The sequence below is a fragment of the Xyrauchen texanus genome, chromosome 41 (genome assembly GCF_025860055.1).
Source record: "Xyrauchen texanus isolate HMW12.3.18 chromosome 41, RBS_HiC_50CHRs, whole genome shotgun sequence".
Taxonomy (NCBI): Eukaryota; Metazoa; Chordata; class Actinopteri; order Cypriniformes; family Catostomidae; genus Xyrauchen; species Xyrauchen texanus.
Window position 1 is genome coordinate 15,764,538 of NC_068316.1, and position 27,574 is coordinate 15,792,111.

The window sequence follows — 27,574 nt, forward strand, 5'->3', positions numbered from 1 at the left end:
CACAAAACCGTGTAAAGTGAACTTCTAAGGGAACTTCATTTAATTAATAATGTCCGTATATTCTTATATGCCTTCTAGTTTTTACAGGTTTATTTGTAAATAATAGCCTCTATTGGATAACTCCATACATCATACTTCCTTCACTAAGCACTTCGTGAGCCAGGACATGCTGAAATATTAAACTGAGTTTTGTTTTTTGTCCAAGACCAAATAATGACTGAGGAAACTGAACCAGGAGCACTAAAGAGCTCTGAGCCTTCAATGAATCGACATAAACCGGCATCAGAGACAACTCAGGTAAGAAAATTCGACTGCTAGTTATACTGATAGTGTAAGTACTTGGTACTTATTTTAAATGAACGTAAATAATCAGTTTCTGGATGAAAACTGTACAAGCTAATAATCAAACATGAATGATGGTTAATTTCAGTTAGCTTTTATTCTTTTTTCTTTAACTCTGTCCCATTAATTTTTTGACAATGAAATCTCACAAACAAACAAGTATGGTCCTTATATTGAGTTTTTAGTTTTCTGTGTTCAGGACATATCTCATCTTCTGGCAAGCATATTCAAAGACCTTTACACCATAGAGGTAATTGGGAAAGATATTGTTTCTAATCTCAGTAAATCACGAAGGGGAGGCAACAACTACCATGAAAAATATGTAGAGAAGCTGCAACAGGTACAGTATCTCTTCTTTTACCAGCTTAATGTCTTCTAATACAATTTGGAATTGGCTACTTAATTCTTGCTTCATCATAGAATTCAGATTTTATAATTTCATTCACTGTGTCATCCAGGTAACTTCTGAATACAACAGACAAATTCAAAATGCTGATATGCTGGAGACGCATATAATTCAGGCCCGTCTACAAGCTGCTGCAAAAGAGGAGCATGACCACAATAAAATGATGGAGGAAGTGGGTGAGGCCTACCATCAGCTGGGCCTGCCACCAGGTACAGTTAATGTTACCAGCACTCTAGTTCTGTTTATAAAACAATCTATTTATTTTTACTAATAACAGTCCATCAGTCTAGTAATTAGAAGTACACTACAATAATGCTTTTCTTTATCAGTATTGTTTTATTTTTTTTAGGAGGAAATATTTAAACATCATTCAAATAAGATGTATTTACTTGAGAACTAAAATTGTGTTAGATAATCAGAATTGTTTTCAAAGAGTGTATCTAATATTCATTATATCAGAGGATTTTGTTCTTGTAAAGCTACATTTTCCAGCTTTTGGATGCATCCATTGATTGTCAGTGTGATAATGCACAGTGAATATAGGATATTTTAAGGAAAAATGAGCATACAGTTCACGTATGTAGTCATTGTGTTTAACAGCATGCCGTTTTGACATAAATCAATAAAAATACAAATAAATCTCAAATCGAATGAAACAAGAGACTGTACTCTTTTGACAAGTTTTAATGTAAAAACGTAATGAAGTTTCAATACCAAATGTAGTTTTGTTGTTGTTTCTCCCAAAAGCAGGGACGTGCACAGTCATTTTGGGGGGCAGGAGCTCAAGTGGAAAAAGGGCACTTCTCAAAGTTATTTATGTAAAAAAAAAATGTTTTAAACAAAACGTTAAATATATTAACGCAACTCTGACTTCCTTACCAATTTATTTTAGTTCCCTCACACTAATGCAATTGTTTCATACTCAACAGATTAAAAAAAATATTGAGATTTTGGTCTATTTTGCTTCTATGTCTTCTTTTACTCTAATGGAATGAAAACTTCCAAAATAAACTTTTAGATGGTGTTTGTTTTAAGCCTACTACCCTCTGTCTGTTTGCATCTGTAGATTTCTTCTAAATTAACCAAAACAAGCTAATCTGCATATTTAAACATAACATTTCAGGGGAAAAGATTCTTGATGTAAGTCATTAACTGGGGAAGTTCTGTGGTGATATGCTTTAGTTATTTTGTTTATCCTATTCACCTACAGTGCCTTGTCAAATGTATGCAAATTAGTGCATTTTAATTAGTTAACGCCTAATTTGCATATCATTGTGATGATGTTATTAGACACAAATTTTACTGTATTCACCTGTAGTGCCTCCATTAAGGACAGTACATTAGCCTGTATGGCCATGATATATTGCCTTAGATAAACTTTAGCTAGCTTATTACATTAGCTAGTAGCTCATGAGTCGTGCATGTTAGTAAGACACAAGTTAACAATATTTGTCTTTTGGCTAATTAGCTGTAAAGTCGAGGCTCTGGTAGCTTAGTCTTTTGTTCATCACCACTCACCTCCACACAAGCCAAGAAAAACACAAGTGGGATAGGAGCTGGGAGGGACTGCTGCCTGCCTGTCTGTGTGTCTGATGTGCCTATGTGTGCTGCACTGCTGCATGGAGAAGCGGAGAGAGAGAGAGAGAGAGGGAGAGGGAGGGAGAGAGAGGGTGGGAGGGCATCGGAACTCGACAAAGTCTCATCTCCCGACCTGCTATTTAGATTTTTTATTCAATAAATATATTTGTTTGACAGGGAAGCTGTGCGCAAACAGGAATATATATATATATATATATGTTAATTTATATACAAAATGTAAAAAAAAGCACCCTAGAAAGGGAGGGGGGGGGGGGCAGGTGCTCAAGCCCCCTTTGATGTCTATGTGTGCATGTGCCTGTCCCAAAGGCAAACTCAGCTGAGATTGGCACCATGTTGTTTTTTCACATGACTCAGTGTGTCGAAACTTTAATGACAACCTAAAGTCTCCTGAACTGAGATCAGTTGGTTTAAATGAAATGAAATAATGCAAAACAGTTTGGAAGTAGGGTAAGAAAAGTAAACTTAATTGAAGCTATGTCTCTGAAAACAAGTCTTTATATATTATGCTTATTTTGCTTAAGATATTCAAAGTAGTCACATACATACCGATGGTGTGTGTGAGAACCCAGGGAAAAAAAGAGTAATCTTTTATTGATGTCTACAAAGTTAAATCAGCCTTCAAGTGGTGTGTGGACAGTGAGCTCCTAAAGAGTAACAACTTGATCTGCCCCCTGGACTATACAACAGAGCACATCCCAGCTATTAAAAGACCAAAAGGTACAGTACTGCAATGTCCTACAAAACCAAACATATTGTACCAAATCATAGTATGTTTCATAATACTTTCATTTTAAAAGAGACAATTGGCCCACAATGAAAATTCTGTCATCATTTACTCACTCTCATGTCGTTCCAATCCCATATAACATTCTTTCTTCCATCGAACACTAGACGTTAGGCAGAATGTTAGGAAATGACAATATCAGTCACCATTCACTTTCAGTGTATGAAAAAATATATAATGAAAGTAAATGACTGATGTTGTCAGTCACTAACTTTCTGCTAAAAAAATTCAATTTGTCTTTCCCAGAGAAAGGGTTTGGAACCACACAATGGGGAGTAATGTCAAAATTATTATTATTGTTTTTTGGTGAACTATCCCTTTGAAACTCTTGTTCTTTACAGGCAAGTTCACCCCTGGTTTTGCCCAGCCAACTGTCTCCTATAGCATGCACATCCACACTGAACCACAGGATGACAATTACACACTGATGCCCCCACCTGCACATACAGCCCAAAGCCTGATGGAACAATCGGAGGAGTCACTCACTCTTCCTTCCTCTCCGGAGTCTAGGTCCATCAAGGATGCTTCAGCTGAGGTTTGCTCCTAAACTTCTCATAACAGATGGTTGAATTAAGCGATATTACAGAAGCAAGAGTTTCTTATCACAGCTGTGCTAATATTAAGTACAACAGCATGATTGGAAATACAATTTAGCTTTTATACAACTGTTCCATATATGAGTTCATAATAGTGAATTACATACGTTTCAGACAAAAGTTGGTCATTTAATTTGATTTTTGCTAATGAAAAGTGCTAAAGCATCAAGCTTTGCATGTCACCAAACAACACACAGACTGACAGCCTGTTTGAAGCATTGCAAACAGAGAGTGGATTGATACAAACAGTGAAACTTTCCAGTGATGTCCTATGAAATAGCAGCACTCTTTACTCAGTGCTTGTTCAAAACAAATTAGAGACCCGAAATTGACTGTTGTATTATAATCTTTATACCTTTGATAACAAAGATTTATATCTTTGACATTGTTTTCATTGAAATTAACACTTTAGATCAAGAATGGTCCCCAAATCACAATGGCAAACAATGTCTATGCAAAAATTTGGCATGTTCCCCATGTATTTTATATTATTTTTAGAGCTGTCAGAATTAAAAAAGTTTAAGACATACATTTTTCTTAAACGCATTTAACGCATTTACATTAATACAGCATAAACCAGCATAAACACTTGTTGGAAGGGTGGAACCTTTGCGATGTGTCTTTCCAGAGTCATTACTGTACACTGATGCTAACACCATAACACACACACACAACAGCGCTTCTGTGTCAATGAAAGTGATGGAGAAAGGACCTCTTAATGCTTTTTGATGTACAAAACAAGCCCAGATGGAAATCATGTATTTTTCAGTGTAAGGTGCATTTTAATTACCACAGAAGCATGTCAAGTCTTAACTATCACAAAAATTCAGAATGAGATGTTGTTTGAAAGCGCTTTTCATGTGGAGTTCAAAGCTGGCACTGATGCCCTGACATGAATTGTAAATGCAGCTTCATGATTGATTTAGCAAAGTGGATAGCCACAGTCTGCCAGCTCTTTAATTTTGTGGAGTATAAGAATTTAAGAGGTTTAATGTCCATTGCAATGAAAATGCAACCTATGTGGGGACTATTTCTTTCAAATAGTCAACCTTGCCTTTAGACTTTGCAAAACGTTTAATGTTATTTGAATTGGTGATATTTTAGTGCATTTCTATCTTTAGACTGGAAGGCTTTGTTTGGAAAATGTTAATAAAGCATATATTGTTATATATTGTTACATATTTATTTAAATCTTTCCTAAGATTTTGACAGGAAAAGAAGGATATATATAGTATAAATTTTAGCACTTTCAAAATCTGCAATTAATCGTGATTAACAAAAAACATTACAATTAATCTCGATTTCTTTTTTTTAAAATAACGACTGACAGCACTAATGATTTCATATGATTCGTTTTTCTAAATTTTCATCTTAGAAGTTAGGCCAGGTGCATAAGGTGCTTTGGATGGAGCCCAGTGCTCAGAGTCGGACAGAAGAGTTGGCTGCCCTTCAGAAGCACAAAGAGCGACACAAATTCTTGCGCAACCCTCGCTTCCTGCTCCCAAATGCTCAGCGTGGGGGAAAATCCCTCATCGTGCCAGGGAAGAAGCCGGAAAATGGGGCAAATGGCATGTACACTGGCGCAGAAAGGTGGGACCACTGATTGTTCATTTTAAAGGGATAGTTAACAAAAAATGAAAATTCAGTCATCCTTATCTTACCCATATGTTGTTTCAAAGCTGTATTTTTTACACAAAAATAAATGTTAGGCTGAATGACAGCCTCAGTAGCTATTCACTTTCATTGTATGGAAAAAATATGCATTGAAAGTGAATGTTGACTAAGGCCTAACATCTCCTTTTGTGTTCCTTGAAAGAAAGCAAGTCATATGGGTTTTGAACAACATAAGGGTGAGTAAACAATGACTTTGGGTGAACTATCCCTTTAATTAGTGTTTGCTTTGGGAAAACACTTGATTTAGATAGATTACCTGTAATTGGTTATTTGATTTTTATAAACCCTTATTTAGCCTAATAAGCAGTCTAATGAAGAAACTGCCACATGTTCAATGATTCAGTGTATTCTAATTTATTTGGTACACTACTTTGGAATCATTACTGACATCCTTGACAGCAGGTGAAAGGTGAGTTTCTTTTTTAATCCCTTAATTCATATAAAATGTAAAAAATAAATAGGGTCTTTTTCATGTTGTCCTCAGGCTTCACTTTTAATCCCTAAAAGCCTTGTCCTTGTTAGTACGTTGGTTACATTTTGGGCAGCTGTATTCAGCCAATAATTCCACAATATTTGTGCAGCTTTGGTACGGGAAATATGATACACATGAACACTCAAGATACTGATCACACCCTTTTTTGTGTCATGTATTATAAATGCTATATGTTATGAAATTCCCTCCCCACAATGGCTTGTGTAAAAGTTTGAAAAGGACAACATTGTTGTCATGACATTGCAAACTAGTAAAATGGGGTTTTCTACAATGTGTGCTACCAGCCATGCAGTTTATATAATGTATTGTATTATTGTATCCTAGAACATAACAGCATAAGATTCCAGTATTTTTTATTTATTTATTTGTATAGGGACAGTACAAAAGCATGATTTCAGAAAACAAAAAAAGAGAAATGCATAGAGATTATACCACATGCTATATTGCATCTCAGGTCCCTAGATAGGCTTTTCCCCCTAAAACAACATTTGTAAAACTATACAAATTAAACAAGCATAGCAGTTATGAGAGAGAACACTGAGAACCGGATTTCATGATTGAATAATTTGAATCATACATCCTCTGTTTCACTTTCTGGCAAACTAGATTTTAAGCAAGTGTTTTTCAACTCACAGAGACCAAAAGAGTGATATGACTATAAAATAGATCAGCTGACTTTTTTTTTTTCTCGCATTTTGAGAATATATTAACTCCATGCAGTTCCTGTTTTTAAAAGTGAACAACTGAACAAGAATAAGATCCTTTATAAAGTAAAGCTATATTATGTTCTAATATAACCATAAAAAAGGGACTGATTATTGCTTATATATCCTCAACTGATGGATATTCAGGGGGCAAAACTGATGAATACTGATTTTATTTTTCCAGGATTGATTAAAAATCAGGGCAGATATCACTTTTTTGATACAACAACATGCTTGGATAGAATAAGTATTCACCTTTAAAAGGGTATAAATAGTCCTGACTCCTGATCAGACATGTACTTGGAAGATGATTGACTGGGCATTGTGGTAACAAATATTCATGTACTATCCTTTAACCCCAGTCCTGAGGCTCCTGCTCCCATCTTTCTTGTGAGTCCACCTGTGATCTTCTTCACAGACTACAGAGTAGGACGAGTCTATGAGGTATAGATTTACTGATTGCATCTAACTTTTAATTCATTTTTGTCTATTTAAATGGATAATTCATTTGATATCACTTCTTATGAAGTTTCAAGCATGCTTATAATTTATACTGCATGCTTTTGGTTACTTAATCAATAATTAGAGGTTTTATACTAAATAACTCTTGATGTAAACGTTCCTAAAAAAATGGCCATATCTCTCTGAGTGGTGTCTTTCCAGTTCTGTATGTTTTTTTTAGTTCTGAATGGTGCCTCCTGTTTCCTGTAGACTGCAGTGGAGCTAAAAAACATGACTGCAACCAGCCGTCACGTGCGCCTGATTCCTCCAACCTCTCCACACTTCTCTGTTGGTTTGGGTGAGTCTCAACTAATTAAAGACTGATTTAAAGGATTAGTTCACCCAAAATGAAATTTAAGTCATGGTTTACTCAACCCTGTGTTGTTATAACCCTATATAACTTTCATTCTTTTACTTAACAAAAAGGGTGAAATTGTGAAAAAAAATTGTGCTCAGTGATGTCATACACTGGCTGTTTATGGTGACCAACTCTTCAAGCTTCAAAAGAGTGCAAAAGTATAATTCAGAAGTCTAATAATTATTCCATGTGACTCACGATTGTTATTAATGCATATGATAAGGCTTGGTGAGAAACAAACCGAAATCTAATGTGTTATTTAGTGAAAATGTTCACTGACTGTTGATCTCCCATGCGTGTTCACAATAGGGCATGAAAACAACAGTTTAAGCATCACTCTCTTGGTTTTTAGGCGCTCAAGTGAAAACTCATCTAAAAACAGGTCAGTGATGCATTTCTATGCCCAGCCTTATTTTTTTGAATGTAGTACTCAGAAAACAAACAGAAACATAGAGGAGGCTACAGGCAGCCACAGTCACACCGTGTTCTAACCTGATGGTAAACGGCACATGATAAAACAACTGTACATACTATCTATCACTTGTTTTCTACATTTGGCATTGCACAGGTAACTCTGGCCACTGTGAACTGGCACCGGTCCAAAAAAACATTTTTTTTTTTATGTTGTAGGCATAGCTCTTAGTGACAATATGATAGAATAACAGAGGTACTGTATATGTTCAATAGGCAAGTTTCCTGGTGAGGGGGGAATTGTAGCACCTGGTATGAGCTGCCAGTATATGGTGCGGTTTGCTCCAGACTCTCTGGCTGATTATGAGGACATCCTAATCGTGGAGACACAGTCGCCAGATCCACTCATTATACCAGTGGAGGCTCGCAGGCCACCTCCAATACTGACTTGTGAGTCAACATAAACATAATCTTCCAGCATATATCTCTACATATTGACAAACTTAATATTTCCAAAACATTTTTCCCTGACTCTCATCTTGTTGCATAATTCCAAAAAGGTTTCCTGATATAACTGCCTAAAAACATTTGACAAGCTTAAATCAGTTGGATAATGTTCAGAGGAAGCATTCATACATAACCTAACAATTGTCTGTTTAACTATTGTGTCTTCTCTATTTGTGTTCCAGTGCCTGCTGTCATAGACTGTGGTTACTGTCTGGCAGGAGGGGTGAAGTTTATTGAGGTTTTATGTCGAAATGAAGGGCTAAGTGCTGGAACATTCTGTGTAATGCCTAAAAAACAGTGGCCTGCCTCGAGCCTCAGGGTAGGAAAGCTCAAATGGCAGAAAAGCTCATTGAATTTATTTTTATGATTCCTTACTTTGACGCTTTTGGTATATTTACGGGTTTCAGGAATAATAGGTATCTTATCTGATCTTTATTATTAGCCTGTATCCTACTGTTTTTAAATACTTTTTCCCCAATTATATCCAGCTTTAGCATTCAAATTGTACACGAACAGTAGCTTGATAACATTTGCTTTGATCTATCTTGGCATCTTGTTAATTATTATGAGTGTGAACCATAAATCTGCTCTTAGTCTACAGTGAAGGCCACTTTTGCAGAACAGCCTCCATTTGCCATCAGTCCCTCTCTTTTTGGTCTTCAGCCTGGACAAGCCACTGTCATAGAGGTGAGATCTTACTGACTAAAAAAACACAGACTGGTGTGACTGGCACAAATTAAGCTTAACTACTTTTCCACCATTGGGTCAAATTTTGGTGTTCTGATCCAAGCTCGTTGGAACGGTTACGATTAATTTTCTACTGTGGTGCTGCAAAATCAGGATTAGAATAAACTGACTAGGCAAGTAGCCAATCATAAGTCGCTATATCACTACAGCACAGCTCTCTGAGCATGGCTTCTCCATGCTCAAATGGAAATGCTACTGGAACCATTTGGCCTGATGGTGGAAAAACCTTTTTGACTGGCACAGACTGAAGTGATTTACCACAGTTAACTGTGTAATTAAGGTGAATACTAATCTGGCTTTAAACTGAGGCTGCACATCCTCATTGCTTTATGACAATTTTTTACCTAAAGGATGGAATGTAAATTCAATGATTGACTTATTAGACAATAGAGTGATGTAGCTCAGGTTTAAGTGATATTCAAGCAGGTCTGTTGTGCTGTAGTTGAGAATTTTGGGATTTGTCTCAATGTTTAGGTTTTCTTTTTCCCCACGATGGCTGAGAGCTGTGCACAGGAATTTACCATTGTCTGTGACAACTGCCAAGTAAAAAATGTCACCCTTCAAGGTCAGGAATTAATTTAGCAGAGCTTAAAGGGACAGTTCACCCAAAAATGAAAATTCTCTCATCATTTACTCAACATGAAGCCATCCAAGATGTGTATGACTTTCTTCTGTAGAACACAAACAAATATTTTTAAAAGAATAATAATCCAAGTGAATGGGTAACAACATTTTAAAGCTCCAAAATGCACTTAAATACAGCATAATAGTAATCCATAAGACCCTCGGGGTTAAATCCAAATTTTCAGAAGCAATATGATAGGTGTGGGTGTGAAACAGATAAATATTTAAGTCCTTTTTACTATAAATTCTTCTCCTTGCCCAGTAGGTGGCGATATGCACAAAGAATATGAATTGCCAAAAACAAAAGAATGTACAAGTGAAAGTGTAGATTGATAGTAAAAAATTACTTAAATATTGATCATACCGCTTCTAAAGATATAGATTTAACCACTAAAGTCATATGGATTACTTTTATGCTGCCTTTACGTGGTTTTTGGACCTTCAAAGTTTTAGAACCCATTCACTTGCATTGTATGGACCAACAGAGCTTAGATAATCTCTAATCTTCAGAACAAGAAAGAAGGTCACACACATCTGGGATGGCATGAGGGTGAGTAAATGATGAGAGAATTTTCATTTTGGGGTTTTTCATCTCTTGAAGTACATACTGTAAATATGTAAGTATCTCATATGAAATGTAATTTAACTAAGTAAAGACTCAGAATATACAACAAAACATCATGAATAAAAACATACATATGTTTCAATATTTTCAGGTACAGGTCAGCTGATCACAGTTGAGCTGGTTTCAGTAGCAGTTGGAGAGGATCAGCCTGAATTTGGTGAATTGTTTGATCTCACGGCTGACCATTTTGTACGATTTGACTCAACCAATCCACACTCAACCTTACAGAAGAGTGTGTTCATAAAAAACCATGTGTGAGCTACCATTACACTTTTAAACAAACACAAAACAAGTATATGAAGGTAAATGCTTATATGCTAGTTTTGTATGTTTTTATGTAAATACTTTAAATATTAAATTCCTTTGTAGACACTTGGAGCTGCCATTCCAGTGGCAGATCATGAAACCCGACATCCAATCTCATTTTCCTGGAGAGACTCCAGACCCCTCCAGCATTCAGTATTATGTTGATACAGACTGTGTGTTCAGCATCAGCCCTGCCATGGGCACCCTGGCCCCTGCAGAAGAACATGAGTTCCTGTTCACATACTGTCCCCAGGAGGTATGTGCACTTGCTGACATGTACAGGCTCAGGAGGAAAGTAGTACAATACAGTTCTTTTTGCATTTGTTTTTTGTTTCTCTTAGCTGAAAGAGTACCAAAGTGTCTGCCACTTGGTAATCATGGATGTTCCAGATCCACCCAGAATCACTGAAGATGGGTAAAATGAAAGATTCCTTGATTTTGTGAAATATTATACTGTACAATTAACTAGATAAATTATTGTTTGATATTTGAATTTAAGATTGGTGGTGGTAGATGTTGCAATCAATAAACTCAAACTGGCACAGAGAATGTTGAATATGTATTTACTTGCAGGATGTGTCAGAGTCTTGACACAGCACTCCATGTAAACGATGTGACATGTTTAGTGATTGAGCTGAAAGGTTCCACTGAGCCATATAAGATCCTTCTTGAGCCATATGCTGTTTTAATACCAGGGGAGACCTACATACACACCATAATCCGCAAGAGCTTCAAGGTAAAGCAGTGAACATTTTTTCAAACTGACTCCCTTTCACTCATTCAAACACCTTACTTAATTCTAAATGTACAGTTACATTTTCATCATAAAAGATTTTCAAGCTTTCTTATGTGTCAGTGTTTGTGTGTTGTTAGATGTGGAATCACAGCAGGTCTGTCATTCACTTTAAATGGGAGCAGATTATTGACTGTCACATAATTCAAGTGGAGCCATCTACAGGAGAAATAGGTCAGAGCATTGGCATATATCTATCAATTAACAAATAAGCAAATAAATTAATAAACAAACAAACTAATAAACAAATACATTCCAGCAAAACATATTACAGTATGTAGAACTTAAATAATGGTAATAGAAATCCAATTTTTTTTTTTTGCTAGATGTATCTACCTACTGTACCAATAAAGCAGACACTGTATGTTGAAAATTAGAACCTTAAAGGATTAGTTAACTCAACTGATCATTCTCTCATTATTTACTCACCCGTATGCCATCCCAGATGTGTATGACGTTCTGTCTTCTGCTGAACACAAATTCAAATTTTTAATTATTTTCTTAAATGTTTAAAATTAAATTTTAATTTTAAAGTCAACAGTTTTTTTTGTATTTACTTTGTTTCCTTAGTCCACAAGAGTGTGCAGTGCATACATAAACTATACAGCACTGTGTTATATTATTACAAAGAACATTCCTGGCTGTTAAAAAAAGAACAATCCATTCCATTTTCAACTAATGTACATAAAACTTATTTAAAAAAAAGTTTTAGTCGGTCCATATTCTCAAATGTTATGTCAAAAGTAAAATGAGGTTGGGTAACTCTTCAACCGACAGTTTACATGGTGTTACACTTTCACTGAACAGTGAAATACTATATTGTTTTGATACATTATACAGTAGTTGTATGTAGGGTAGCAATATTCACAGATTGCAGTGATATTGGCTGAAGTCGGTGGTGAAGTGGCTCAGACTATGAGCACAGTCCAGGGGCTGTTCAAACAGATGGAACACAACAAAATGGAACCGAACGCGAAGATCTCAGAGACAAACATTTCCAAGTTGAACTTTTTTCTTGACAAAGTGTTTAAAAAACGAATTGCTTAATCTGAGATATTTTCACAATTCCTTTTAGTGATGCCAAAAAAATGATACACTTCATCTTAAATTAGTGTATTCTTGTACTGTTTAATATCATTCCAGTGTTTGAATTGTGGCTAATTCATCCTCTGCGGTGTACTTGCCTTCAGAAATGAATGAGTGTTTCGACCTGGAGCTGGTTCTGACTGGAGGGAAACCAGGTCATTTTACCTCCACACTGCAGTGTCACATTCAGCACCATCACAAGCCTGTAGGGCTGACCATTGAGGCCACATTTAAGGTCAGATGTGTTTGAATCTCTTTCGCATTTATTTAAACAGCATACTATGTGGAGAACATTGTGAGTTTTCCCTTTGGAAATTAAGTCTTTATTACAGTTTTCAGTCCTATTTTGTAAGTATGATGTGGTGTGTTTCAGGGGCCACACTGTGTAGTGAATATACCCAGTCTAAATTTTGGTTTGCTGCAAATGGGAGATGAGAGCATCTCTACCATTGATATCACCAACAGCAGTCTGCTAGATGCCCACTGGTGCCTAGATGAACTGCCCAACATCCATTCCTCAAATCCCATTGAGGGACTGGTAAAGATGTTGTCTGGGGTTTTACTTAAGCTAGCTAAAAGAAGAGCATATAATTTCTCACTGAATAAGTCATAATAATAATAATAATATTAATGAAGTAATGCTTTTAATTTGGTTTGTGTTGTATACTGTAGAGTATATAAAACACTTAAAAACGTTATTTGTTTTGTAGAAAGCTGATACCTGATATGTATATCTGCATGTGTGTGTTTAGTTGGATATAAAGCCGAGTAAAGGTGTTCTGCCTCCCCTGGCATCCTGTAGTGTGGATGTAGTCTTCAGAGGCCTTTACTGCCAGTGCTTTGAGTCTGTCCTGCAGCTTACGGTGCTGAACGGCACTGGCTGGTGAGGAAATGGGTCACATCAATTTTTCTTTTTTTGCAGTGGTCAGAAAAACCTAGAGGAACAATATATTATGGAAATGTTACAACACATAATGAAAAACAGTCATGAGTGTTCTGTAACATATGCATTTGTACTAAATGTCCTTTTTGTAGGTATCTTGTTCAAATGGATATTAAAGCAATATTACACTCACAAGAGTGTTGAATGGCCCTAAATCAGCACTGCTGTGATTACCTGCGGCACTCGATTTTCGGCCTCGTACCTGCTGCCGAATCACAGCTGTGCTGATATAGGGCCATACAGCACAATTGCAAGTGTGATATTGCTATAGCTATATTTTGGGGAAAAATGCCGCTATATGTTAGCTAAATCTGACAAAACTTACTTTGGGGGACATTCAGTGATGTTTTCAACTGGAAAATCAATTCTTAAATAAAGCATATACTGTTTTTCCCCTACATTCTAAAAATGCAAAAGGTTTTCTTATAGTGGTAGTAATTATAATTAGCTTTATATAAAAACAATAGCAGTTTATGGTATGTCTTTAATTAGAATGCTGCAGCAAGTAAACGTGTGTTTTTGTCTTCAGTCACCTCTCTGTGCGGGCAGATGTTCAGTCCCCTCAGGCATGCTTTCTGAGCTGTGAGCTGGTGTTGGATGATCTGTATTTAGGAGTTCCAGAAAAGGGCTGCGTTACTCTTTTTAACCAAACACTACTGCCAGCTTTCTTCACCTGGAGCAAGGTGAGACCATGGCCATAGACCCATGAGGAGTTCACACTGTCACATTATATTATATATATAAAATCAGAGAATTTTGTTTTTTTACTTTCCAGCATTGCACAGTATACTACAGTGATATTGTGTGCATTGGAGTGAATGATAAAGATATAATAGCTATCCTTAGTGATTCGCAGGTTCTTCTCTCCCTTTCAGCTCCAAGGTGCACAAGCTTATCTCTGCTCTGCTACCTTCAGTCCCTCTACAGGCACTCTGGAGCCTAATGCCAAAGCAGAAGTCTCTGTATCATTCACGGCTCACACTGTTGTACGCATCTCTATTGTAATACTGCAAACAACCCCAGCTTATTTCAGCTATGCCATTTAGTACCATTTAAGCACTTTGTTTTAATACATTATATTATTTTTTTTTTATGTTTTTATGGTTCCAGGATGAGCTGACTGAAGTGGCTGCAGTTTGTGAAGTAAAGGGAATGAAGAGTCCATTAGTGCTGGGCTTTTTCTGTAAAGCCAAACCTCTTAGTGTGTCATACTCACTGCCTCATACTGACTGGTAAAGAAACATTTGCCTTTTAATCATATATACCCAGAATTTCTTTAGTGATTATTATTTACTTTTATTTATTTTTTATCATCATATCACCCTCTTCACTGTATTTAGTGTTAATTCAAGCAATGCAGATGGCCGGCCAATCAAACTGGACTTCACTGAGCATGATCCAGTCCTCATCGGCAAATCAGTGAAACGGCAGCTGTTGATAACTAATCACACTGCTATTACTGCTCCTTTTACTCTGGAGGCAGAGTACTTTACTGGACACTGTCCTTCACAATCAGCTGTAAAATCTCAAAGGTACATCATTTAGCTTGATTCTGCTTAATTTTTATAGTTATAGATTATTATTTAAACATATTTTGAGAGTTATAGTAACATAACGTCTTAAACGTTTTGCTCTCCTGTCCTGCAAAAAGAGAAAAACTGTGTGACAAGGCTTGACCTTTGACCTTTCATGATTTTTAGGAGCTCCGTCCCTCTCCATTCCGTCCAAGGCAAAAATATTGAGCAGAAAGCACATAAGGGTATGCACAACCTATTCTTTTGTCTACTTCATTATCAGTTAACTAAAAACTGCATTTAAAAAATTATGCAATTTCTTTTTTTACAGATTTTGTGAACTGTCTGCTTGCCCATGGAAGAGGTGCAACATTTTTTGCAGAACCAACCAGTGGAATGCTTGGCCCATTTGAGAGTAAAGCCATCAACATCACAGCTTTCACCAATATGTGGGGTGATTACCAGGACAATCTCATATGTAAAGTATGTCATGCATCGATCACAATCTATTTACTTTGATTCTTAATCATTTACATTGCATAAATCTAACAGGTCTACAACCAGATGAGGTAACATGTTTTCTGGGACAGTTGAAAAGAGAAATTTAATTTTGACTTTTCTTTTAGGTTGGAGATCTAAATCCGACTCTCATTCAGATCCAGATGTCTGTGAGGGGCTGCCCCATTTACTTTCAGATGATTGGACCACAGCCTGACAATCAAAACCATGGTCCAATTATACGGTTAGTTTTCATGGAGGATACACCTCCTGTAAATAATCAGATACTTAAGAGCCTATGATTGGATCATTATTGCAGTGATTAATATGTTTCAGCTGGCAAAACAATATATTAACCCTAACTGATGCTGTGTGTGTGTAGCTTCTCATTTCTTAAACAACCATGTCGGAAGATGTATCCCGTGGTCATGGGAAAAGATGTTACTGTGTTACAGAAGGGGCAAATTATTGGCCTGCATCAAGCAAACAAAACAACTAAGCAGATTGCTGAAAGCACTGGAATTGTGTTAAGAACTGTCCAACGCATTATTACAACCATAAGGATAGTGGTGAACCATCAGCTTTGCGGAAGAAATTAGGTCAGAATTTGAATGATCATGAGCAGCGATCACTAAAATGCTTTGTGAAGTCACCTGGTAAAAATCGACAGAACTCACGGCTATGTTTAGGTGAAAGTAAGAGCATTTCCACATGTACAATGCGATGAGCACTTAAAGGATTAGGACTAAACAGCTGTGTGGCCACAAGAAAGCCACTTGTTAATGAGGCTATTTGGAAAAAACTACTTCAATTTGCTAGGGAGCATAATGATTGAAATGTGGAGCAATAGAAAAAGGTCAGGGTAAAAAGAGAAGTGCATGAAGCGATGCACCCATCATGTATTGTGCCCACAGTACAAGCCTCTGGAGGCAGTGTTATGATCTGGAGTTGCTTCAATTGGTCAAGTCTAAGCTCAGCAACATTATACAGCAATAAAATTAAGTCAGTTGACCACCTGAATGTACTGAACGACCAGGTTATCCCAACAATGTATTTTTTCTTACGTGATGCATGGGCATATTCCAGGACAACAATGCCAATATTTATCATGCTCAAATTGTGAAAGAGAGGTTCAGGGAGCTTGAGGAATAATTTTCACTCATGAATAGGCCACCACAGAGTCCTGACCTTAACCCCATTTAAAATCTTTGGGATTTGCTGGAGAAGACTTTACAGAGTGGTTCGACTCTCCCGTCATCAATACAAGATCTTAGCCAAAAGTTAATGCAACTCTGGATGGAAATAAATGTTGTGACATTGCATAAGGTTGTCGAAACAATGCCATGATGAATGCATGCCATAATCAATACTAAAGGCAGTCCAAGGAAATATTACAGTATGCAACTCAGTGTCAAGCCAGGCAGTATTTACTTGCCATAAAGCTTAGACTGGTCCCACTTTATATTAGGTGTCTTTAACTACTATATACTAACATTAAAATACATACAATACAATGTACTTATTCTTTAACTACACAATGTTCTGCAAAATTCTCACAAAATGTCACATTTGCTGCTGTTGAAATTGATGTACGGGTAGGGTTAGGGTAAGGTTTGGGGTAGAGTTAGGTTTAGGATTAAGGGTAAAGTTAACAGTGTAACTACAGATGTAATTAAATGGAGGTACTTTAAATGAAAGTACAATGCAACAACACGTATGTACATAATTAGTACATTGTATCAAATACTTAAGTACATAGTAGTTAAAGACACCTAATATAAAGTGGGTACCTTAGAATCGCCTAGAACTTTTCTGGTCTGGAAGACTAGAAGATCTGCACTCAGTGTGTTATGAGCGCTCTATGGTATTTTATGATTGGCCTTCACAGATTTGGAAGCCATGTTTCTGGAGGAGACACTGTGTCACGCTCTTTACGCCTCATTAACACCAGTCCTTATGGTGAGCATTGCACCACATTTAGCTCAAAATTTACTTTTTAAACCTGTTATGTGCAAAAGTGCATAAGGTATAAGTTGTACTTTACTTTGTAAACCCTTGCAGATATACGTATGGACTGGGTGACCTACAACCTGGAGGTTGGAGACAGTAAGTTAATAGACCTGTTGGTTGCATGTGGTGAACCCTTTCCTCTGAAGGATGCTGATGGCAATGAGGTTGTCGGAGGGATGGACTCATGCGTCATGTTCCCATCCACATGGGACATGAGTCACACCCCCAGCAGAGAAGACACAAGCTCGTCCTTCATGACCAAGTCTGTGAGTCTAAACTAAAATTATACCTCACTGTTTGACTATACGTCAGTTTATTAAAACTGATTAATTTAGATGGGCATTTCAATATAAGCTGCTCTCTTGTTTTGTAGGATGATTTTACAGAGAATGTGGAAGAATGTAATGGAGAGGAGAACAATGGAGATCCGATATCTCTGGCTCCAGTAAAGAAGCTGCTCTCTGTGTTCCTAAATCCTCATGAAGGGAATGTCTCTGACTACCCATACTGCATCACTCCACAGCAAACAGTAGGTTTACATTCAACACTCCTTTTTCAGGATCTGTATTTGTGTGATCCATGTTTTATTTGCATATCTAATCAATGATAAGAATGTCAGGAAAAAACATTTATAATGTGAATTTTGTACATTAATTCAGGTGGTTCCAGCAGGGGGCAGTAGCACCATACATGTGTCTTTTACTCCTCTGATCCTGTCATGCCCAACCAATCAAAGTTGTTTGGGTTATGCTCTGGGTTTCATGTCTCTAGACTCAAAGGTACATTCATTTCCACCACCATATACACCTTATACAGATTATATTTTAAACAAATTCATATTGGTTTAATGGGGTCCCCACAAATATTCCAAATAGTGGTTAATCAATAAGGGTTTTTCCACTTTTCATTTGGTTACCCCATGGTTATATCTTTGACTTGATTATTTACCTTGAATAGGTGGCATCATTGACTCCAGGCAAAGTGGAGAGAGTCCAGGGCTATGAACTAGAGCCTTTGAGACTAGACATGCAGGCTTTTGTTAAACATGCCATGTGAGTTACAGATGTGTTCAAAGCTTATACTCAGCGTTATGACAAGACTTTGTATTAAATGGATTTAATTATAATCATAAAGCATATTATGTGCTTCTACATTTCATGCAGTCAATGTAATAATTCATACAGTCTATTTAATCTACCTTTATTTTGTTACTTAGAGTCTGTGTGTGTGTGTGTGTGTGTGTGAGCATGTTTTTATCACTTTGTGGGGACCAAATGTCCCCATAAGGATAGTAAAACCAGATATTTTTGAACTTGTGGGGACATTTTGTCGGTCCCCATGAGGAAAACAGCTTATAAATCATACTAAATTATGTTTTTTGAAAATGTAAAAATGCAGAAAGTTTTCTGTGAGGGTTAGGTTTAGGGGTAGGGTTAGGTTTAGGGGATAGAATATATAGTTTGTACAGTATACAAATCATTATGTCTATGGAAAGTCCCCATAAAACATGGAAACACAACGGTGTGTGTGTGTGTGTGTGTGTGTGTGTGTGTGTGTGTGTGTGTGTGCGTGTGTGTAGTTTGTCAGTGCAGATGGAAGAGGATATGGAGGTACTGCAATTTTCTGCTGCTGCGAGTGATACACTAGACAGAGAATCACACAAACAGGTGCCAATAAAGCAGGAAGTTATTCTATCAAAATGAAAGAAATTCAAATATATTAAGTATTAAAGTAATATTCCAGGTTCAATACAAGTTATCTCAATCGACTGCATTTGTGGCATAATATTGATTATCACAAAAATAAATTTTGACTTGTCGCTGTTTTTCTTTAAAAAAAAAACTTTGTTGCCATGATGATGTAATGTCAACAAACCCTAAAATGATTGTAAAAATGTCCATTTAAACAACTTTACAGCTCAAATAATACAGAAGTTTTAACAGAAGAATTAATGTAAGTACTTTTATAAGCTTCACATTTCTGCCTTTAAACCCTCCTCGTCGTGGCATGGTTACCTCAATCCAGGTGGCTGAGGACAAGTCTCAGTTGCCGCCGCTTCAATCTGCAGATCTTATCACGTGATTCGTTGTGCATGTCACCGCAGAGACTCAAAGCATGTGTAGGCTCCGCGATCCATGCACAACTTACTATGCGCCCCATTGAGAGCGAGAACCACTAATCACGACCAAGAGCAGGTTACCCCATGTGACTCTACCCTCCCTAGCAACCAGGCCAATTTGGTTGCTTAGGAGACCTGGCTGGAGTCACTCAGCACACCCTGGATTCGATGTCGCGACTCCAGGGGTGGTAGTCAGAGTCAATACTCGTTGATCTACCCAGACCTGTAACCTCCATTTTTGCTTTTTTTTAAGAAAAGGTGGAACGAGCCAAATAATTTTTTTGTGGTCATCAACATCATGCCATCAATGCTGTCGATTGACCTTAACTTGTATTGAACCCGGAATATTCCTTTAAATCCCATCTCTGTCCATTCACTGTAAAAGTGTCTTTCAGTGATGTAAGGGTTGAGGTGGACAGTCTTTGACTTTGCTTTTTTGTGACTGTAGAAGGAATCCAGGATAACTCGGACATTCCAGTTGAAGAACAATACTGATATGCCCTTGAGTTTCAGACTAAGTACAAACCCTCCGTTCTCAGTGCTGCTGCCCCGTCAGATGGTTAAACTTAGTACCAGCTCGCCCTCTCACAGACACACACAAGGATTCTCAGCACCAGGAGATGAACAATCATCACTTCTGCTGCAGCCCAAAAACATCATACTGGTCTACTCACATAATATACACATACAAACATGATAGAATACATATCCACACATGCACATGAATACATTGCATAGATCATGAGCTAATTAATCATATTGTTTCCAATTTCCATGCTCAGTCTTGGACTTCATTCACTTTTTGACTTGGACCATTTATTTCTAAGAGCTAAAACTCTAACTACTGTAGTTGTCAATCAGGCACTTACATTATATTGATTTCAATCAACAGGTTAAAGTGGCTTTCCACAATTCACCTTCACTCCTGACCAGCCCGAGTCAACCATGTGAGGAATCAGATGCCCAGCTCTCTGCTACCCTCTTGTGCAATGATGTTGGAGAAAGGACACTACAATTTCAGCAGAGTCTGACCATTCAATACAGCAATAACAGTGTGCAGGTCTGAATGTCCTCAGTTTTAATTGTAAACAGTTATAATTTACTTTCTATACTTATTTTTCCACTAAGATTGTTGTTATGACAGGGCTGCCATTTGATAACTAATACAGTACTGTTGTCCTGTCAAAGGCTAACACATGAATCCACTATGGTGTGTTATAACACCCCCAGTCTTGTGGAAGTCATTACACCTTTGTCACATGGAAAAGTAGCCTTGTTAAAACATCGTAGTGTAGATAGCCTAACACACCAAGGTAGATTGTAGGTAAAAATGAGTGTCACAGTTTTGTAGTGTCTGAGCATATGTGGCTAACTATCAACTGTAACTCCTCCACACAAATATCCAACAATTGCCTGTTTACTCTGTTTTTTAGACTGTGTCCCTTTGTGCCCACGTGGCATTACCCACTTTGCACCTTTCTAGTAACACTGTGGATTTTGGCACCTGCCATGTTGGACAGACATGTGTTAAAGAAGTCTACCTCTACAATAGAGGTGGCTCAAGTAGCTACTGGACTGCACTCGCAGGTATGACAAAGGCTTTGAAGCAAGCATTCTGCAACTGAAGGTCTCCTTTTCTAAATAATAATAATATATTAAGACTCTTGCTGTCACAGAGACCAGTGAGATATCTCACACAACTTATTTCATTAATATCTTTCAGGGAATAGGAACACTTTTTGCATACCTTTCCATGAAAAAATATATTTTTAATCGCTGTAATCATCGAAAGCGATTATGCAAACAAGGCCCATGTATACTTTGTTTTTGCACGTTCAGACTCGCCTCATGCCCAGTCACGTTGCTTTTGTGAGTATACGTTTCATACGGTCAATGGCCAACGCATGCGCAGATGACGTGCACAGACGAGGACCATATCTCAGTCTCAGTAAAGCTCATTTGGTATCTTTGAACTGTGGGGTTTTGGAAAGAGGGAATCTTAGGATCTAGGTCTGTTTAAAGAAGATATAGGCAGAACCACCATGCAATTGCAGTGGCATTGAAATATTGTTGCAGCAATAGCTTGCATTCTTATCCTGTCTTTAACTATTTGACTAAATTACTATTTGGTTGCAATTACTTTGTATCTAGTGAAATTGTTTGGTTTTGTGTGTTTAGAACCTGAGGGTGGGATTGAAGTGTTCAGACTGTGTCCAGACTCTGGTGTGCTGAAACCTCTTGGGGTTCCACCATACTGTAGACAGCTGTTGCAGATCAATTTCACTGCCAGGTACTGTCAACTTACCTGCTTTGAAATTAAATCTTCTCACGGTCACTTAATTACCTTGTAAAAAGGTTTTACTTCAAGCAATGGGTAATATAATTACCTAACTTTAAACAGATGTAGTAATATGTCAGACAGATGCTGTTTAGATTTAGGTCAATTTCAATGTTCAGTTCCCTATAATGTAACTGTATTTGTCCAACTAGTTCCTTGTACACTCACTGAGCACTTTATTAGAAACCTGTACACCTACTTATTAATGCTATTATCTAATCAGCCAAACGTGTGGCAATTGTACAATTGTAGTGAGAAGAATAGCATCTCAGAATGCAAAACACATCAAACTTTGATGCGGATGGACTACAACAGCAGAAGACCATGTTGGACATGTAGGTCCATAGTGTTCCCAATAAAGTACTCAGTGAGTGTGTATTGTTCAGAAGTGAGTTTACCAACCAATTAGTCTTCTTTATAGTCTGTATTTCCACAATACAGTAAGGCAGACCCATTGTTGTAACATATATACTCTAGACTGAATTGATTAACAGTATTTTACCCATAGTGATCAGAAAGAGTTCCAGACAACCATCACAGTGCATGGGATTCTTGGAGAGACCCCACTTCTTCTTAAGGTCCATGGAAGAGGAGCACTTGATGAGAGTTTTGAATCTCCAATATCCAACACCTGACAAAAAGACTCGAGTGTCCAGTTTTTCTTCTGAAAATACTAGACACACAACTTATAAAAACATAACATTCTTTGGTTTGATGACACACTGATCTTAGTTGTCTTAAAAAGCTCTATTTGTGAAACAGTTTTCTGTTTTTAATTGTAAAGTATTCTAAAGAATCTTTAGGTAAACAAACCGCATGATTTCAGATTACCCAGAGAGTTTTTTGTGAAACAAAGATTAAAGATTGAGTTGTATTTAAACAGGGATTTCACATATACCTAGCCTTTGAAACATATATTCCAAGCATTTTGTTTTATTGTAATGAATAGTTTCCTGAAATACATTACAAATCATAGTAAATTACACTAGTCTTCAATACTAAAAATACCACTATTGTTTTTATAATTCTGAATACTTAGAAATACTTCTGTCAGTATCCATATGGAAAGATCATCAGATTAATGTGTCACAGACAAAGTACGGAGATCAAATATACCTTAGAATACGTTTCAGGTATGATTGCTATCACAGATACAGTAATATCTAATTCCATTATTTTTTATTAGTTGAAGTACAAGGCACTTTAAAGAGAGATCTGAAATGTTATCATTACCATCCTCAAAAGTAAGACAAACATCCAGCAGTAAACTGTATGCTTTTTCTGCTTGTGTTCTACAGTTAGTGTTTTAGCAGCCTGAATAAAAAATTATAATTTGCAATTGTCACTCTGTGTCTCATCAGGAGATTTGCAGATTTGAGAGGGCTTTCACAGCTGTCCAGGGTACTCAAAAACTGCAGCCCCTCCCATTCCATTCCCAATGCACATAGACACCACGCCATACCCTCTGCAACAAAATAAATAAATAAATAAATAAAACCCAATAAAATTGTAAAATGAGATCATATTTTTTTTTGACTGCTACTGTATAAAAGTTTCTATTACTATATAAAGTTAGCGAATAGCTACATGAGTGCACCCCAATATTAGATTTACCCTTGGGAAAAAAGTGTGCTCACCTTTTGCGTCTGTTTTAGCTCATGGAGCCCCATTGCAGCCCAGTGGATGACCAAGAGCAATGGCACCTCTGTTAGGATTTACTTTCTCCATGGGAATGCCCAGCTTTTCCTCACAATACACAGCCTAGGAAAAAACAACATTATTTCAGGAAACCTACACAGAATACTTTGAAAGTGCAGTGAGAGGTGTGTAATGTTATGAGAAACAGGCAAACAGCCTAAAGCTTGATGAAATCACTCACCTGACTGGCAAATGCTTTGTTGATCTCAAACACATCGATATCATCAATAGTCAGCCCTGTAAATGCAAATGCAATAACAAGGTTCATTTACAAGAATTATTTTAGTATAAAACTATTTTGATTTACTGTATCATTATTATTATTATTAGAATATAAAATAGTTGATATTGAAATAGAGGTTAGAGCAGCTGCCTACTTTACTAACCTGCCTGGTTGACAGCTTCTGGGATGGCATAGGCTGGTCCAACGCCCATTATGTCTGGTGGTACGCCCACCACAGCGCTCACCCTCAGCACCCCAAAGATAGGCAGTCCCAGTTTCTCCACTGTAGATCTCCGCCCAATTAGCACTGCTGCAGTACCATCACTTTCCTGACTGGCATTACATACAGAGCGATACAAAAAACTGAGTTATCCAAAAGCACTTCAAGACTCAATAAGTGATAGTCAAATGATGATCAAAAAGTCTCATTTAGACTTTTGTTTCCAACCTATTTATCCATTTCTAAATTCTTATTTCAAAGATTCAGAGTGCACGCCGGCTGTGGTGCTGCAGATTTCCTTGAATGCAGGATGTAATTTGGCAAGGCCCTCTAGTGTAGACCCAGACCAGATCCCATCATCCTTGGTGACAGTAATGGTGCACTTAGTGCCATTTTCATCTACAATTTGTGTAGTGACTGGTGTAATCTCTTGATCAAATAAACCCTGTTTCTAGGCCATGGCTGCCCTAGTGATGTTAACAACAGTCAAACATTAGTATTTGGTTCATTATATGCAATGGAGTTGCTTTGAGTGCATCTTTACAAACTACTAAGAACTTGTAAGTATAAACAACCCATAAATGTCTAGGGAGCATATACTTTTGTTGGGAACTGAGAGCAAAGCGATCCTGTTTTTCCCTGGTGACACCAAATCGCTCTGCAACGTTCTTTGAGGTTATTCTGAAGAACAACAGAACACAAACAGTTTATGTTATAACAAAAGTATAACACAGTATTAGGCATTAAATTATCCATACCCCTTGGGAACTATGCAGTCTCTGGCCTTCTCATTGTACCATCAGTCGGGGGCTGATGTCCCCTGGGTTTCCCACTGAGCGAAGGGACATGCTCTCTGCACTGCCAAAAAGATGTGCAAGGAAAGGTACATAAGCTTCAGAAGAAACTGTACAACACTTCGTCTTATTATTTTAGGGGAGCCTATTAAAATACTTTATTAACTTGCTATAACTAAAATGTTAAAATGATCAGTATAAATGTGCCATACTAACCCACGTGCAAGGCCTATGTCATATGAACCATTTCTGATTCCACCTTAAAAAAACAGAAAACTTTCAGTTCTAATTATAACCTTGTATACTCTAATGCTGCAGCCAAAAAGGGGGCCAGTTTTCTATTTAGAAATAAATTCTTACCCGCAACATTAAAAAGTGCTTGTAGTCCAGAGGAACACTGCCTGTTCACTGTGTAGACCGGTACAGACTCAGAAAAGCTACTTAAAAATGTCTTGTTGATTAAATTACAGCCAATGCATGTGCTTAATAATGTTCTGATTTATAATAAATTTAACCATCTCACCTAAGAAATTGTGCAATATGAGCCATCAAAGCACCTGCCCCAGGCTGTAGCACATTACCTGCAAAACAGCTAAATAAGTTTACTAAATATTATCACTCATCATATGTGATTTTAATTAATATACAGTAGGTGTGCTGTACTATCTATCATACTATCTGTATGTTTTGATTGTTAGACTGTTTAGTGACTCACCAACACACATCCCCTAGGGAAGCAGATGGCAGTCCCACATCCTTAAGAACTGCACTTATCACAGCACTGAGCAGCTCATCTGGGGTGGTATCCTAAAATATACAAGAGATAAAGGATGGTGGGTAAAGTCATTTCGCATTGCAATTTAGAACAATCAGATGTTTGTTTCTTTCTTTCATTTTTTACAACAATCAGATGTTTGTTTCTTTCTTTCATTTTTAACACCATGCCAGCTTCTATGGCTATATTCATGGCGGGAGCAATGTTTAGTTATTTAAAAATAGAGTTAAATAATGTGTTAAAGATTCATTTTTTCCTAAAAACCTTAAAACTAAATTTGGATTCACTTGATTAAAAACCTTTCCAAAAGTATCAACTGAATAATACAGGTTCCTCAGATGTGTAGAGGTATGACAGTCCAGTAAAATATGTTTAATGGATTGTGGGTTCTGACAAGATGAGCACTTTGGTGAATTTTCTCCTGATAGTAAAAATTGGTGTGTGAGTCTTGTATGTCCTATCATTATGTGTAAATGACTTGATCCCAGCGATTAATATCTTGTTCCAACAACAAGATTTATTTCCTGTAATTGTTGTTTCAACACTGATCCCACTCTGACTGCCATTTGTTTTTATAGATACATTCAGAGTTGGTTTCAGATCTGTGGAAGGTATAGGGCATTTTACTGGTTCAGTAGATAGTACTTCTCTGGCAGCTGTCTGCTTGTTCATTACGGAGATTCCTGAGTGTCCAGGCACCCAGCAGAAAATAATATTTAAACCCTTTGCTTCAAGAGATGACAGGTTGGTTAAAGTCTTCACGATAGTTGGGTGATCATTTTTTGGAGCTTCCAATGCTTCAAGACATGATTTTGAATCAGTTGTTTTTTAAAAAGGGTTTTGTGGAGCAGTAAAATAAACTTCAGTGCCAGTAGTAGAGCGTTTGCCTCTGCAGAGAAAACTGAACTTTGGTCAGGGATGCGGATACCCTGACACAGTTGGTTTGTTACAAAAACGGCTGCCACTTTATTTCCAGATTTAGATTAATCTGTGTATATTGGGATATGTTGTGGTATACTGGTGTTATATCCAGAAATTGTTGATGGAAATCTTTTGGATGCATTTTTGGTTCCTTGTTAAATCCAGAAATTTTGCAGAAATGTGTCTGTTCCAAGCTGTTTAGATCCAATTTCAGATTCTCCAGATGGGTTTTTATACGTAGACCAAATGGACGAATGAAACATGTTTTTTGTTTTCATATATTGTTGAATGCTGAAGTAGGAAAACGGCTGAATAGGCTGAGTTTTCGTTATTTGTTTTAAGTTTGGTTGCATATTGTAAGGCCAACTTTAGGCATCTGATTTCCAAGGAAGGTTCATTGGCTTCCGCATAGAGACTTTGGATTGCTGATGTTCAGTAGGCTTCCAAAGCTAATCGTTTACCTTGGTGGTGTACAGTGTCCAAAAGTCGATGTATGACTTCCTAGCTGATCCATAAATTATACTTCCATAGCCCAACTTTGAGCATACCATGGTTCTGTACAAGTTCATGAGAGTTGAGCTGTCTGCTCCCCATTTGGTTTTGGATAAACCCTTTAAAACATTCATAGCTTTAAAACATTTTTTTTTTTTTTTTTTTTTGTGATTTAATGTGAGGAATAAAACAGAGATTGTTGTAAAAAAAGTGATACCAAGAATCCTGTTCTCTTTAACAACTTTAATTGTGACTCCATCCATAAACAGCTCTGGTTCATTGTGTAGTGAGCTGACAGATGGTTTTTGTTTGTGAGAACTTGAAACAGTTCTGTGTTGACTAGGAGTGCATTTTGTTTATCTTCAATTAGATTTTTTGCTCGATAGTATTCATGTACTTGCTCTAGTAGCAAATGCAGATATCATCTACATATAAACTACAGAGGACATCAGAACCAATCACTTTTGCAATGC

At 37.1% G+C, this 27,574-nt stretch overlaps 1 protein-coding gene and 1 pseudogene across 3 annotated transcripts; one reads left to right on the top strand and one right to left on the bottom strand.

Annotated features, from left to right (window-relative positions):
• Positions 1–23,435, top strand: dlec1 (DLEC1 cilia and flagella associated protein). 3 transcript variants are annotated; one of them, XM_052113386.1, is made up of 38 exons: positions 1–297; positions 542–682; positions 801–957; positions 2,954–3,064; positions 3,473–3,666; positions 5,106–5,317; positions 6,961–7,042; positions 7,310–7,397; positions 8,145–8,318; positions 8,558–8,694; positions 8,970–9,062; positions 9,597–9,687; positions 10,463–10,625; positions 10,741–10,933; positions 11,019–11,092; positions 11,251–11,413; positions 11,551–11,644; positions 12,661–12,791; positions 12,930–13,094; positions 13,309–13,439; positions 14,029–14,182; positions 14,375–14,485; positions 14,610–14,731; positions 14,840–15,031; positions 15,200–15,258; positions 15,345–15,496; positions 15,640–15,755; positions 17,400–17,470; positions 17,573–17,787; positions 17,895–18,050; positions 18,181–18,300; positions 18,479–18,573; positions 19,101–19,188; positions 20,089–20,304; positions 20,533–20,700; positions 21,074–21,227; positions 21,819–21,930; positions 22,487–23,435. In XM_052113386.1, exons 1-38 carry the CDS (start codon positions 214–216, stop codon positions 22,611–22,613), a joined length of 5,106 nt encoding a protein of 1,701 aa, XP_051969346.1. In that variant the 5' UTR covers positions 1–213; the 3' UTR covers positions 22,614–23,435. The 3 variants fall into 3 exon arrangements, with proteins under 3 accessions (XP_051969346.1, XP_051969345.1, XP_051969347.1); XM_052113385.1 differs by having other exon boundaries at positions 5,103–5,317; positions 22,487–23,434; XM_052113387.1 differs by lacking the exons at positions 18,479–18,573; positions 20,533–20,700; positions 21,074–21,227; positions 21,819–21,930; positions 22,487–23,435 and having other exon boundaries at positions 5,103–5,317; positions 20,089–20,237.
• LOC127634139 (3-ketoacyl-CoA thiolase, peroxisomal-like) lies at positions 23,319–27,160 on the bottom strand (annotated as a pseudogene).
• Positions 27,161–27,574: the final 414 nt, after the last annotated feature.

Bases quoted from the DNA above. Each gene is read 5' to 3' on its own strand.
- dlec1 (XM_052113385.1), top strand. From the start codon at position 214: ATGACTGAGGAAACTGAACCAGGAGCACTAAAGAGCTCTGAGCCTTCA. The intron at 8,319-8,557 runs GTGAGTCAACAT...TTTGTGTTCCAG, and splicing joins GCCACCTCCAATACTGACTT to TGCCTGCTGTCATAGACTGT. The intron at 12,792-12,929 runs GTCAGATGTGTT...GGTGTGTTTCAG, and splicing joins CCATTGAGGCCACATTTAAG to GGGCCACACTGTGTAGTGAA.